This window comes from Pan paniscus, chromosome 20 (assembly GCF_029289425.2).
Source record: "Pan paniscus chromosome 20, NHGRI_mPanPan1-v2.0_pri, whole genome shotgun sequence".
Taxonomy (NCBI): domain Eukaryota; kingdom Metazoa; phylum Chordata; class Mammalia; order Primates; family Hominidae; genus Pan; species Pan paniscus.
This window is the reverse complement of record NC_073269.2, coordinates 59,015,139-59,029,067: the sequence shown is the minus strand read 5'-3', so window position 1 is coordinate 59,029,067 and position 13,929 is coordinate 59,015,139. Positions and strand designations below refer to the sequence as shown.

The window sequence follows — 13,929 nt, the reverse complement described above, 5'->3', positions numbered from 1 at the left end:
AATGAGATACATTTAACAAATACATTGGTTTGGTCCAGAAAGGTGGGGCAACTCAAAGCGGGATGGGTTGGTTTCAGGCTATAGGTGAATTTAAACATTTTGCCAGGCATGGTGGCGTGTGCCTGTAATCCCAGATACTTAGGAGGCTGAGGCAGGAGAATCGCTTGAACCCGGGAGGCAGAGGCTGCAGTGAGCTGAGATTACGCCACTGCACTCCAGCCTGAGCAACAGAGCAAGACTCTAAAAATAAATAAATAAATAAATAAATAAATAAATAAAAATAAATTTTAAAAATGCTATCATTTATCTGTTGTCTACCTATAACCTGGAAGTCTCTGATTTTCATTACTCTGCCTTTCAAGACCAAACCAATGTACATCTTACATTTATTGATTTATGTCTCCTGTCTTCCTAAAATGTATAAAACCCAGCTGCATCTGGACCACATTGGCTGCAAAAAACACGTCGTTAACCTTGGCAAAGTAAACTTTCTAAATTAATTGAGACCTATTGGATACTTTTGGTTCACAAGCTCATGAACACAGAAGAAATCAAGATAGAAAACAAACTAGATCTAATGAAAAGCATAAAATAAGTTCATAAATCTGAACTCTTTCATATATATTGAACATAGAGGAAATGGTCTCAAACTGTGTGTTTATATTAGATCGCAGTTTTGAAAGATATTTCTAATATTTGATTAAAATAACCCATCCAATGTAGTTTTAGCCAATATAAAACTGAAAATAATAAATGATCAATTGTATACATACATTAAACTTCCTAATATTTCCCGTAGCATTGCTATTACTATTTATGTTATTGGAGTAGATGCTCAGTCTGTCTTTGATATATTACTAGAGTGGTGTCTTCCATAATGGTGCTGAGACTCTGTGGTGCATGAGTGGATACACTGTTAAGCAGGAACCTAGGAGAACCAGGATGTCAAAGCTCAGGTCCATTAAAACTAGGAAAACGTACTCCTTACTGCGCCAGTCAAGGTCATAAGATGTTAATGGTTAAGGAAAGCAGCTTAATGATATTTGCAAGGACAAACTCCTACAGAAACACAATGTCCACATGACCCAATATCTCATGACAATGTGTGCTTCTAAGATAATTACAGTCATGCTTTCAAGTACTTGCACACTAAAATACCAAGGATCGCTTTAAATCAACAAAGTAGTAAGTTTTGTCACACTATCAGCCCACCGGCAGTTAGCTTTTACGTAGGCCCCTATACAAGAAAAACTTGAAACAGGTGTTCCCCCTGCTTTCTGAGGAGCCCTGCTGTGTAACTGGTAGCTTTTCTTTTCTTTTTTTTTTCTTAAGACGGAGTTTCGCTCTTGTTGCCCAGGCTAGAGTGCAATGGTGTGATCTGGGCTCACCACAACCTTCACCTCCCGAGTTCAAGCGATTCTCCTGCCTCCGCCTCCCGAGTAGCTGGGATTACAGGTGCCCACCACCAAGCCCGGCTCATTTTTGTATTTTTAGTAGAAACGGAGTTTCGCCATGTTGGCCAGGCTGGTCTCTAACTCTTTACCTCAGGTGATCCGCCCTCCTCGGCCTCCGAAAGTGCTGGAATTACCTGTTTTTCTTCTTAATTTGAAAATGGTTTAAATGCAAAGTGCCTTTTGTGAGCAGGTAAAGACGCCCGTCCTGCAGGCGGGGCGAGCTCCCCGCAGCCTGGGGTAGCTGGGGTAGGGGGAGGGCGAGGGGCAAGGACCTCGGTAAAGGGGTGGAGTGTGGCGCTGGTTGCAGCCAGGACTGAGAATTAGAACAGCTTAAGGGGCCGGGCGCGGTGGCTCACTCCTGTAATCCCAGCACTTTGGGAGGCCGAGGCGGGTGGATCACGAGTTCAGGAGATCGAGACCATCCTGGCTAACACGGTGAAACCCCGTCTCTGCTAAAAATATAAAAAATTAGCCGGGCATGGTGGCGGGCGCCTGTAGTCCCAGCTACTCAGGTGGCTGAGCCGGGAGAATGGCGTGAACCCGGGAGGCGGAGCTTGCAGTGAGCCGAGATCACGCCACTGCACTCCAGCCTGGGCGACAGAGCAAGACTCCGTCTCAAACAAACAAACAAACAAACAAACAAAAAACCCAGAAAACGGCTTGTTTAAGCGAGGACCTGTGTTGTTTGAGCGGATAATGGAACATGGAGGGTGACCTGCACGTGGAACTGCCTGTTGCACACTGGAGGTGAAGGACAACTTTCCCTTCCTTTCTTTTCTCAGGACATTTATTTAGAAAATTTGTAACTGTATTTTCTCTGTCTTCTTTGTTGTTGTTGTTGTTGTTGTTGTTGTTGTTTTGTTCGTTTGTTTTTAGACTGAGTTTGTTTGTTTTTAGACGGAGTCTCGCTCTATGGCTCTATCGCGTAGGCTGGAGTGTAGTGGGGCAATCTCTGCTCACTGCAACCTCCTCCTCCTGGGTTCAAGCGATTCTCCTGCCTCAGCCTCCCGAGTAGTTGGGACTACAGGCGCGCGCCACCACGGCCAGCTGATTTTTGTATTTTTAGTGGAGACGGGGTTTCACCATGATGGCCAGGCTGGTGTTGACCTCCTGACCTCGTGTTCCGCCCGCCTCGGCCTCCCAAAGTGCTGGGATTACAGGGTTGAGCCACCACGGCCCCTATAATTCTTAAACTGGAAATTACCCAGATTGCTAATGTCAAATAATAACCTTAGATCCCAAATTATGACAAGTTTGTTTACAAGCATGTATTCCATTACATTTACCCGGCTAATTTTGTAGTTTACCTAGATTATTTACACACACACACACACACACACACACCCTGTGATAGCTGATGTTTAAAGTTATTAAAGTTTTCTTTTTTGGCTGGGCGCGGCGGCTCATGGCTGTAATCCCAGCACTTTGGGAGGCCGAGGCGGGCGGATCACGAGGTCAGGAGATCGAAACACGGTGAAACCCCGTCTCTACCAAAAATACAAAAAATTAGCCGGGCGTGGTGGCAGGCCAGCCTGTAGTCCCACCTACTGGGGAGGCTGAGGCAGGAGAATCGCTTGAATCCGGCAGGTGGAGGTTGCAGTGAGCCGAGATCTCGCCACTGCACCGCAGCCTGGGTGACAGAGCAAGACTCTGTCTCAAAAAAAAAAAAAAAAGTTTTTTTTTCTTGCAGGAACTCTGATGAAGCAGGCATTTTAGGTAAAAATGATTATAATTTTGTTCTGACATCAGAGCAGAACTTATCATTAGAGAAGATGGAGCCATATTCTTCTTCTACCCATTATTAATTTTTTTAATTTTAAACACCACACAATGTATATATGTGTTGTGTAGTAAAAATTCAAAGAAAAGTTCACTTAGGCATCCCCTTTCCTGTCCAGCCTTCCACCCGTTCCATTGGCTCAATGGGGAATCACTGCTGAGAGTTCTGTGGCAAGTCAGCGTAAGTCCTACAGAAATGTATTCAGACACCATTTTGAGATTTTAGAAAAAATTCTTTGATGAATGCGCCTGTCACCCAGACTGGAGCGCAGTGGCGCAATCTCAGCTCATTGCAGACTCCGCCCCCCAGGTTCAAGGGATTCTCATGCCTCAGCGTCCAGAGTAGTTGGGACTACAGGTGTGCACCACCAAGCCTGGCTGTTTGTTTATTTTTAGTAGAGATGGGGTTTCACCATGTTGGCCAGGGTGGTCTGGAACTCCTGGCCTCAAGTGATCCTCCCTCCTCAGCCTCCCAAAGTGTTGGGATTACAGGGGTGAGCCACTGAGCTCGGCATGATAAATGTTTTGTTGTGGTATTTTATCCTGCAAGTTTTGAAAATTTCCATGTTTTGAAGGTAGGAAACACGATAGCTTGCTGTTTTCTTTTCTTTTCTTTCTTTCTTTTTTTTTTTTTTTGAGACGGAGTCTTGCTCTGTCGCCCAGGCTGGAGTGCAGTGGTGCAATCTCGGCTCGCTGCAAGCTCCGCCTCCCGGGTTCACGCCATTCTCCTGCCTCAGCCACCTGAGTAGCTGGGATTACAGGCGCCCGCCGCCACGCTCAGCTAATTTTTTTGTATTTTTAGTAGAGACGGGGTTTCACCGTGTTAGCCAGAATGGTCTCGATCTCCTGACCTAGTGATCTGCACGCCTCGGCCTCCCAGAGATTACAGGCATGGGCCACAATGCCTGGGCAGAAACGCCCTTCTACATGGATTATTTTGAGTGTTTTGTGTCTCCCCTCTTTGGAGGATGCACAGTTCTCATCTTGGCCACAGGACAACTGCATCTCCTACTCTGGAGTTGTGGTTTAGATGCTGAGGTGTCCTCAGGGAAGACTGAGGGGCTGGGGCAAGTGTGAGGATGGTCCCATATTTCTTCTGGAAATTTCAACTCTAATTGATCTGAACTTTCTGTAACTATTTATTTCAGTCAAATTAAAAGGAGAAGACCTCACTAAGGCCAGAAAAGCCCTACAGACCAGACCCTGTGTCCTCAGGCAGTGCCGAGGCGTCTGCATTTTTGCCATCTGTGTCAACTGCCTCACTCCAGCTCCCGGGTCTCCACTCTCTGCACATCACCAGGGCCCAGTTTGGCCATGATGGGCAGGGGCTTTGCCACCAGCAGGTGATGCACTCAGAGTGAGGGTCCTGGATTCCCTTCAGGAAGGGTGGGGAGAAGGTCAGGGACCTGAGGGGCATGAAGGACACACTCCTGCACAACTAGTTCTGTTCTGGAGGAGCTGGAGGCTCCGTGACTTCAGGAAAGATTCTTCCAAGGATCAGAGTGCAAACAGCACAGTGAACTGCAGCCCAAGGGCCACCTCCTCCTGCCAGGCCAGTGGCGATGACGCTCTAGTGGCTTTTCCTTGCCTGTCACAACACATGAGCGTGTGCGCGCACACACACACACAGTCACACACACACACCCACACACACAGTCACAAGGCAGCTGGGGAGCCGAGGATCAAAATGTTATAAAGTAAATGTGGGGCTGGGTGTGGTGGCTCACGCCTGTAATCCCAGCACTTTGGGAGGCTAAGGCAGGTGGATGATGAAGTCAAGACTTTGACACCAGCCTGGTCAACATAGTGAAACCCTGTCTCTATTAAAAATACAAAAAAAAAAAAAATTAGCTGAGTGTGGTGGTGTGCACCTGTAATCCCAGCTACTCAGGAGGCTGAGGCAGGAGAATCACATGAACCCAGAAGACAGAGGTTTCAGTGAGCCAAGATAGCATCATTGCACTCCATCCCGGGCAACAGTGCAAGACTCTGTCTCAAATAAAAATAAAAATAAAAGATGAAAAATGATGGCCGGGAATGGTAGTTTATGCCTGTAATCCCAGCACTTTGGGAAGCCAAGGCGGGCAGATCACAAGGTCAAGAGATCAAGACCATTCTGACCAACATGGTGAAACCCTGTCTCTATTGAAAAAATGCAAAAACTAGCTGGGCTTGGTAGCACACGCCTGTAGCCGCAGCTACTCAAGAGGCTGAGGCAGGAGAATCGCTTGAACTCAGGAGGCGGAGGTTGCAGTGAGCTGAGATTGTGCCACTGTATTCCAGCCTGGCAACTTAGTGAGACTCCATCTCAACATAAATAAATAAGTTAATAAATAAATAAGCTATAATCTAAATGTGGAGCACAGATATTTTTCCCACAAAGAGGGAACGCGGGGTCCTGGGAAGGGATTTTGAGGGTTACAGCACTAGTCATGGCCTGGAGATTCAGGAATTGGAGGAAGGAAAAGCCGTATTTATCCTCACAGGATGCCCCTGTGCTCAGCAGTTAGTAGAATAGATGGGCTGAGCTATTGGAGTCACATTTAGAAAAAGGAGTTTTTCTCTCCACCCAGCACACACCGTCACCCACCCTATGCACACTCCCCCCTTTCCCGTTGTCTTCTCTAGAATGGCAAAGTTGGTGCTTCCCCAGGTGGGCGTCTGAGGGAGGGGAGTGGTTTCTCTGCCTGTCCTTGATCCCCTCCCTCAAGTCTTCCACCTTTGTGTCCGCTGTTCTGTTCTGACGCTCATTGCCTGCAATTCTATCAGTTTGCACCATCCCAAGACCCAACTAAGACCCAAGGATTTGAGTTGGAATATTTAATCCAATGTCATTGCCAAGTGAGAAGTCTTAGACCCCAGGAATTTTTCTTCATTGAGAGTCCGGGCAGCAAGGAAGCCTCTCCTCTTTCTGCGGAGTTTAGGGTCTTTAATTGCCAATGTAAGTTTGCTCAAGGTCAGGCAGTGACCCGTTGGATCAGCCAGATGTGTTTCTGAGTGAACATACACTTGTCCTTCTTACCGGTTGGGCAAGCAGAGTGGTCTGCATGAGGGACTCTGGGCTGTCCCACTCAGCTGCTCCTGCTCAGCTCCCTCATCACGATGAAGACCATTCCAAGGTCAAATAGGACCCTGGCACACATGAGACCCCAGAGAAGACATACTAGTATCACTCAGTCATTCTCATTCATTCACTGACTCAGTAGCTATGGAGCCTATGCTATAAGCCAGGGGGGCACAAATAGAGGAGCTGTCTGTACCAGGGATAAAAATGGTAAACCAGCAGACTATCCTTCCCTGCTTTCTCCAGGTTATTTTTCAGTTTTATGCTGTGTTGTTGAAGTTGGTCTTGATCTCCTGGGCTCAAGAGATCCTCTTTGGCCTCCTGAGTAGCTGGGATTATAGGCCCCAACCCCCATACCTAATTATTGGTTTTTATTTTTTAAATTTTAGCGTATGTGTGTCCTTAGGGCTAATATGAGTCTTCTGTGGACAACATGTAGTTGGTTCCTGTTGATTCAGCCAGTCTTTGCCTCCTGAGTGCAGAGTTAAATATTTACATTTTAATAATTACTGATGGAGAAGACCTTACCGTTGCGTTTTTGTTACATATTATCTGTATTTCTTGTAGGTTTTTTTTGTTGTTGTTCTTCATTTCTCATTTCCTACTTTTTGTGTTTAATTACTTTTTTTCTGTAGACATGTTTTGACTCTCTTCTTATTTACTTTTTTTTGTGGTGAAGTCTCACTCTGTCACTCGGGCTACAGTGCAGTGGTGCGATCTTTCTAACCGTAGCCTCCACCTCCTGGGCTCAAACGATTCTTGTGCCCCAGCTTCTGAGTAGCTGTGACTACAGGCGCTCACCACCACGCCCAGCTAATTTTTGTGTTTTTAGTAGAGACGGGGTTTCATCACATTAGCCAGGATGTTCTCGAACTCCTGATCTCAAGTGATCCACCTGTCTCGGTTTCCCAAAGTACTGGCATTACAGGCATGAGCCACCGTGCCCAGCCATTATTTTTATTTTAAATAGTTTTGTCTTTTAGTTTTTAGTAAACATATAAGTGGTTTAAGCATGATTCCAATGTGAACATAACAACCACGTTAGTGTCCATTCCTTTCAATATGAAGAACCGAAGTGTGTTGTATAGATATTTAGGGGGAGGTTATTGTTGAAGGTATGTTAAACATCTTGAAGTTATAGCATAATAATGAAACTTGAAATTTCCATTACCTGGCCAGGTGCAGTGGCTCACCCCTGTAATCTCAGCACATTGGGAGGCCGAGGTGGGCAAATCACCTGAAGTCAGGAATTCAACACCAGCCTGGCTAACATGGCAAAACTCTGTCTCTACTGAAAATTCGAAGTGCGGTGGTGGGCACCTGTAATCCCAGCTACTCAAGAGGCTGAATTCTTTGAATTCAAGAGGCAAAGATTGCAGGAGCCGAAATGGCACCATTACACTCCAGCCTGGGTGACAGAGCAAGACTCCGTCTCAAAAAAACAAAGAAAGAAACAAACAAAAATTTCCATAACCTGCAATGACTACTGTTTCTCCACTAGAACTCTTTGTTATTTATGTCAGAATTATTTCTGTATATGTTGCATTTTCATTAACATATATGTACAGTGTTTTTTCGTGCTTTTTTCTGCTAAGTAATTGGAAAAAAAGTTGAGTTATAAAGAAAAGATACACTTATACAGGTTTCTGTATCTGTCTGTCTATTTATTTATTTATTTATTTCTGAGACAAAGTTTTGCTCCTGTCACCCAGGCTGAAGTGCAGTGACACAATCTCAGCTCACTGCAACCTCCGCCTCCCAGTCTCAAGCGATTCTTTTGCCACAGCTCCCCGAGTAGCTGGGATTACAGGCATGCACCATCATGCCCGGCTAATTTTGTATTTTTAGTAGAAACAAGGTTTCTCCTTGTTGGTCAAGCTGGTCTCGAACTCCCAAACTCAGGTGATCCACCTGCCTTGGCCTGCCAAAGTGCTGAGATTACGGGTGTGAACCAACTTTGATGGATGCGCAGCAACATAATCAAGCTTATGTACAAGGCATTTGAGATTGAGGAATGGAAAACTACTGAGGCACTGTGTGTATGTTGTTTGTGTATGAGACTGTAACTCCTTGACCCTGAAATCAGGACAAGGAGTAGAATGTGTGATAAGAAACGCTGAAACAGTCTCCTGTGAATGTGGTCTGAGTGCTTTTACAAGGCCATAGTGTCTCACGACCCGACTGCAAAGAGCTCCATGGTGTATGTTTTTTGTTTGTCTGAAGTGTAGTTTAAACAAGCCATTTTTTTTTTTTTTTTTTTTTTTTTTTTTTGAGATGGAATCTTGCTCTCGCCCAGGCTGGAGTGCAGTGGCATGATCTCGGCTCACTGCAAGCTCCGCTTCCCGGGTTCACGCCATTCTTCTGCCTCAGCCTCCCGAGTAGCTGGAACTACAGGCGCTCACCACCACGCCTGGCTAATTTTTTTGTATTTTTAGTAGAGACGGGGTTTCACTGTGTTATCCAGGATGGTCTCGATCTCCTAACCTCGTGATCCGCCCGCCTTGGCCTCCCAAAGTGCTGGGATTACAGGCGTGAGCGACCGCGACTGGTCTAAACAAGCCCTTTCAATAAATACTTGGAGGACGGATTCTGGGGGGGCAATCTCTCAGAAGGGTTGCTCCCCGCCCCACTCAGCTGGAATTATCTGAGTACTTCATTCTTGGCGTTCGCTGCAAGCTATAAGCTGCACCACTGCACCTGGCCTATCTGTCCTTTTATTTACCTTCACTGGAGAACTTTATATATATTTGTGGGTTGGAGTTACTCTTTAGCCTTCTTTCATTTCTTTTTCTTTCTTTCTTTCTTTTTTTATTTCAAGATGGAGTCTCGGGTCTGTCGCCCAGCCTGGAGTGTAGTGATGCGATCTTGGCTCACTGCAACCTCCACCTCCTGATTTTAAGGGATTCTCTTGCCTCAGCCTCCCAAGTAGCTGGGACTACAGGTGCGTGTCACCACACCCGGCTAATTTTTTGTATTTTTTTAGTAAAGACATGGTTTCACCGTGTTAGGCAGGATGGTCTCAATTTCCTGACCTCGTGATCCTCCCACCTCAGCCTCCCAAAGTGCTGGGATTACAGGCGTGAGCCACCATGCCCTGCTTGCCTTAAGGTTTTGAAAACTTGTTAGTGGTATTAGATGGCTTCAAGTATTGCAAGTTTTACAGTACAGACTGTTAACTTCCTTTGTTTAATAAGATTTATAAGTCTTCTGTGAGGCTGATGATGAGATGCTCCTTTTCCTGTCTCAGGCATTTCACTGTCCTATCAAAAACAGCTTAGACTGGTCGGCCCTGGTGTCTCATGCTTCTAACCCCAGCACTTTGGGAGGCCAAGGTGGGTGGATCGCTTGAGGTCAGGAGTTTGAGACCAGCCTGGCCAACATAGTGAAATGCCATCTCTACTAAAAATACAACAGATAGCTCAGCACAGTGGCAAGTGCCTGTTATCCCAAGTACTCAGGAGGCTGAGATAGGAGAATCACTTGAACCCCGGAGGCAGAGGTTGCAGTGGGCTGAGACTGTGCCGCTGCACTCCAGCTTGGGCATCAGAGTGAGACTCCAGGCTGAGGCGGGAGAATCTCTTGAGGCAGGAGAATCGTGCCACTACATTGCAGCCTGGGTGATAGAGCATGACTGTCTCAAAAACAAACAAAATAAGAAATAGCTTAAACTGGGAGGCTTCAGACACAGAAATTTATTTCTCATGAATTTGGAAAGTGGGAAATCCAAGAGCAAGGTGCCAGCCAAATTGGTTCCTGCTGAGAGCATTCTTCATGGTTTAGCCCAGCCATCTTCCTGCCATGTCCTGACATGGGGGAAAGAGGAACAGGCAATGAGCTCTTTAATGTCTCTTTTTATAAATGCACTAGTCCTATTCATGAGTAGTCAACACCCATGACTAAATTCTCTCAAAGTCTGCATCTGCAGGAACATCCTGTTAGAGAATACCACATCTATCAAAGCTTATTTGAGAAGTAGTTGAGTAGTTTGAGTCTCATCCTGTTGCCCAGGCTGGAGTGCAGTGGCATGATCTCAGCTCACTGACACCTCCACCTCCTGGATTCAAACGATTCCTGCCTCAGCCTCCCAAGTAGCTGGGATTACAGGCACCTTCCGCCATGCCCAGCTAATTTTTTTGTATTTTTAATAGAGATGGGGTTTCAGCACGTTGGCCAGGCTGGTCTCGAACTCCTGACCTCGTGATCTGCCTGCCTCAGCCTCCCAAAGTGCTGGGATTACAGGCATGCGCCACCACGCCTGGCAGTTAGTCAATTCTTATTCGTTTAAATGCTGTGTACTTTCTTTTTTTTCTTTTTTTTTTTTTTGAGAGAGAGTCTCACTCTGTCGCCCAGGCTGGAGTGCAGTGGCGCGATCTCTGCTCACTGCAAGCTCCACCTCCCGGTTCCACGCCATTCTCTTGCCTCAGCCTCCCGAGTAGCTGGGACTACAGGCATGTGCCACCACGCCCGGCTAACGTTTTGTATTTTTAGTAGAGATGGGGTTTCACCGTGTTAACCAAGATGGTCTCGATCTCCTGACCTCATGATCTGCCCGTATCGGCCTCCCAAAGTGCTGGGATTACAGGCGTGAGCCACCGCGCCCGGCAATGCTGTGTATTTTCTTGACCTCATGTATCAGAAGGTAGTGATCTTAACATATAATTCAGTTCTTATATTGTGTGCTGGTGGTAAGTAGAAGTTTTGGCTTTTTTCTTAAGTGGAAATTGTTTACAATTCTGCAGGCTGTATAAATGTTCATATTATTTTCTTGTTTTATCGTTGGTTACAATATTTTGTTAATTGAATTTTATGACTTTACATGTGAATATTCAGTATGTGGCATGCAATATAACTGACACACTGCACTCATTAATGTCACAAAGTGCCACTGGGTGCAGTGGCTTATGCCCGTAATCCCAAATGGCCAACATGGTGAAATCCCATCTGTACTAAAAATACAAAAATTAGCCGGGCATGCTGGTGCTTGCCTGTAATCCAAGGTACTCAGGAGGCTGAGGCAAGACACTCACTGGAACCCAGGAGGTAAAGGTTGCAGTGAGCCAAGATCGTGCCATTGCACTCCAGCCTGGGTGACAGAGCAAGACTCCACCTCAAAAATATAAAACTAATAAACATTTTTTTAAAAAGTCACAAAGTGCCTGTTCCACATGGATATAGGAAATTTTTCACAGTTATTCAGAAAAATATGGTATTCACATTTTCTTTTTTGGGGGATGGAGTATCACTCTGTCGCCCAGGGTGGAGTGCAGTGGCACGATTTCAGCTTACCACAATCTTTGCCTCTCGGATTCAAGCAATTCTTCTGCCTCAGCCTCTCAGGTATCTGGGATTACAGGTGCCCACCACCACGCCTGGCTACCAGCTACTTTTCATATTGAGGTAATCCGCCTGCCTCTGCCTCCCAAACAAAGTACTGGAATTACAGGTGTGAGCCACCATGCACTGCCTTTTTTTTTTTTTTTTTTTTTGAGATGGAGTCTCACTTTGTCATCCAGGCTGGAGTGCAGTGGTGCGATATTGACTCACTGCAGCCTTTGCCTCTTGGTGATTCTTGTGTCTCAGCCTCTCATGTAGCGGGATTACAGGCATGGGCCTCCACGCCTGGCTAATTTTTGTATTCTTTTCTTATCTTCTCAGTGCTATGATTGTTTGACACTACAGAATTTCCATTGATTTTGATTATCCTTACAAGAGCTTTTTGTGGATTATTTACCGATATAGTACGTTATCCGGTCCTTTAGCATTTATTTGTATACTCTAAATATGCTGTAAATATGAAGAATATATATTTTTTCCTTCTTTGATGTGACAGTAATATGCTTTTTGCAAACTGTGATACACTGTAGGGTCACAGTGGAAAAACACTCCTTACTTTAGGCTTACACACGTTTGTGCCCTGTCAGTGTTTCGTCATGATATTGGGAATAGGCTTCTGTAGAAATGATTTAAAGGACTTGTAATCACCCTTTATTTATTAAAGAACCTTACTCCTTTTGTGTTCTTAAACTTTGAAGATCATGTTTGGGAATTTCAAAATAAATATTGTTTTTTGTGTCACATTTACACATTTCAGTATTATTTACCATCTGCACTTAATTGGAAACCTATTGGTGTTTATATTTTGTAGCTATCTCTTCCAAATGCATGACAAGGAAGTTCTCATCAAGAGGGCAAGGCAATACAGAAGTGTTCCACACAGAGACATTGCAAAGACAAGCAAGTCATCACACTGGAGATTTTTCCTTCCAGGAAATTGAGAAAGATTTTCAGGACTTTGAGTTTCAGTGGCAAGAAGATGAAAGAAATGGCCATGAAGCACTCATGACAGAAATAAAAAAGGTGACGGGTAATACAGACTGATATGATCAAAGGCATGCTGGAAACAAGCCTATTAAAGATCAGCTTGGATCAAGCTTTCATTCACATCTGCCTGAACTGCATATATTGCAGAGCAAAGGGAAAATTGATAGTCAAGTTGAGAAGTCTGTCAATGATGCTTCCTCAGTTTCAGCATCCCAAAGAATTTCTTGTATTCCTAAAACCCATATTTCTAATAAGTATGGGAATAATTTCCTCCATTCTTCATTACTCACACAAAAACAGGAAGTACACATGAGAGAAAAATCTGTCCAATGTAATGAGAGTGGCAAAGCCTTTAATTGTAGCTCACTGTTAAAAAAATGTCAGATAATCCATTCAGGAGAGAAAAAATATAAATGTGATATATGTGGCAAGGTCTTTAATCAGAAGCGATACCTTGCATACCATCGTAGATGTCACACTGGTGAGAAACCTTACAAGTGTAATCAGTGTGGCAAGACCTTCAGTTACAAGTCATCCCTTGTAATTCACAAGGCAATTCATACTGGAGAGAAACCTCACAAGTGTAATGAATGTGGCAAGGTTTTTAATCAAAAAGCATATCTTGCAAGTCATCATAGACTTCATACTGGAGAGAAACCTTACAAATGTGAAGAATGTGACAAAGTTTTTAGTCGCTAATCACACCTTGAAAGACATAGGAGAATTCATACTGGAGAGAAACCATATAAATGTAAGGTTTGTGACAAGGCTTTTGGATGTGATTCACACCTGGCACAGCATATTATAATTCACCCTGGAGAGAAACCTTACAAGTGTAATGAGTGTGGCAAGACCTTTGTTCAAAATTCATCTCTTGTAATGCATAAGGTCATTCATACTGGAGAGAAATGTTACAAGTGTAATGAATGTGGCAAGGTTTTTAATCACAAATCAAACCTTGCATGTCATCATAGACTTCATACTGGAGAGAAACCTTACAAGTGTAATGAATGTGGCAAGGTTTTTAATTGAAAATCAAACCTTGAACATCATCATAGAGTTCATACTGGAGAAAAACTTTACAAATGTGAAGAATGTGACAAAGTTTTCAATTTCAATTCATGCCTTGAAATACATAGGAGAGTTCATACTGGAGAGAAACCATAGAAATGTAAGGTTTGTGACAAGGCATTCAGGTGTGATTCCCACCTGGCACAGCATACTAGAATTCACACTGGAGAGAAACCGTGCAAGTGTAATGAGTGTGACAGAGCCTTCAGTGGTCAGTCAACACTTATTCACCATCAAGCA

At 44.5% G+C, this 13,929-nt stretch overlaps 2 protein-coding genes across 3 annotated transcripts in view; both read left to right on the top strand.

The window, feature by feature from the left end:
• Positions 1-13,785, top strand: part of LOC100975466 (zinc finger protein 701) — a 52,438-nt gene extending 38,653 nt beyond the window's left edge. The window contains 1 exon segment of the mRNA XM_014342832.4: positions 12,443-13,785. Within this exon segment, the coding sequence (XP_014198318.4) occupies positions 12,443-13,785 (1,343 nt within the window).
• Positions 1-13,929, top strand: part of LOC100977156 (zinc finger protein 816) — a 72,160-nt gene that overhangs the window by 38,491 nt on the left and 19,740 nt on the right. The gene's annotated exons all lie outside the window — the stretch shown is intronic.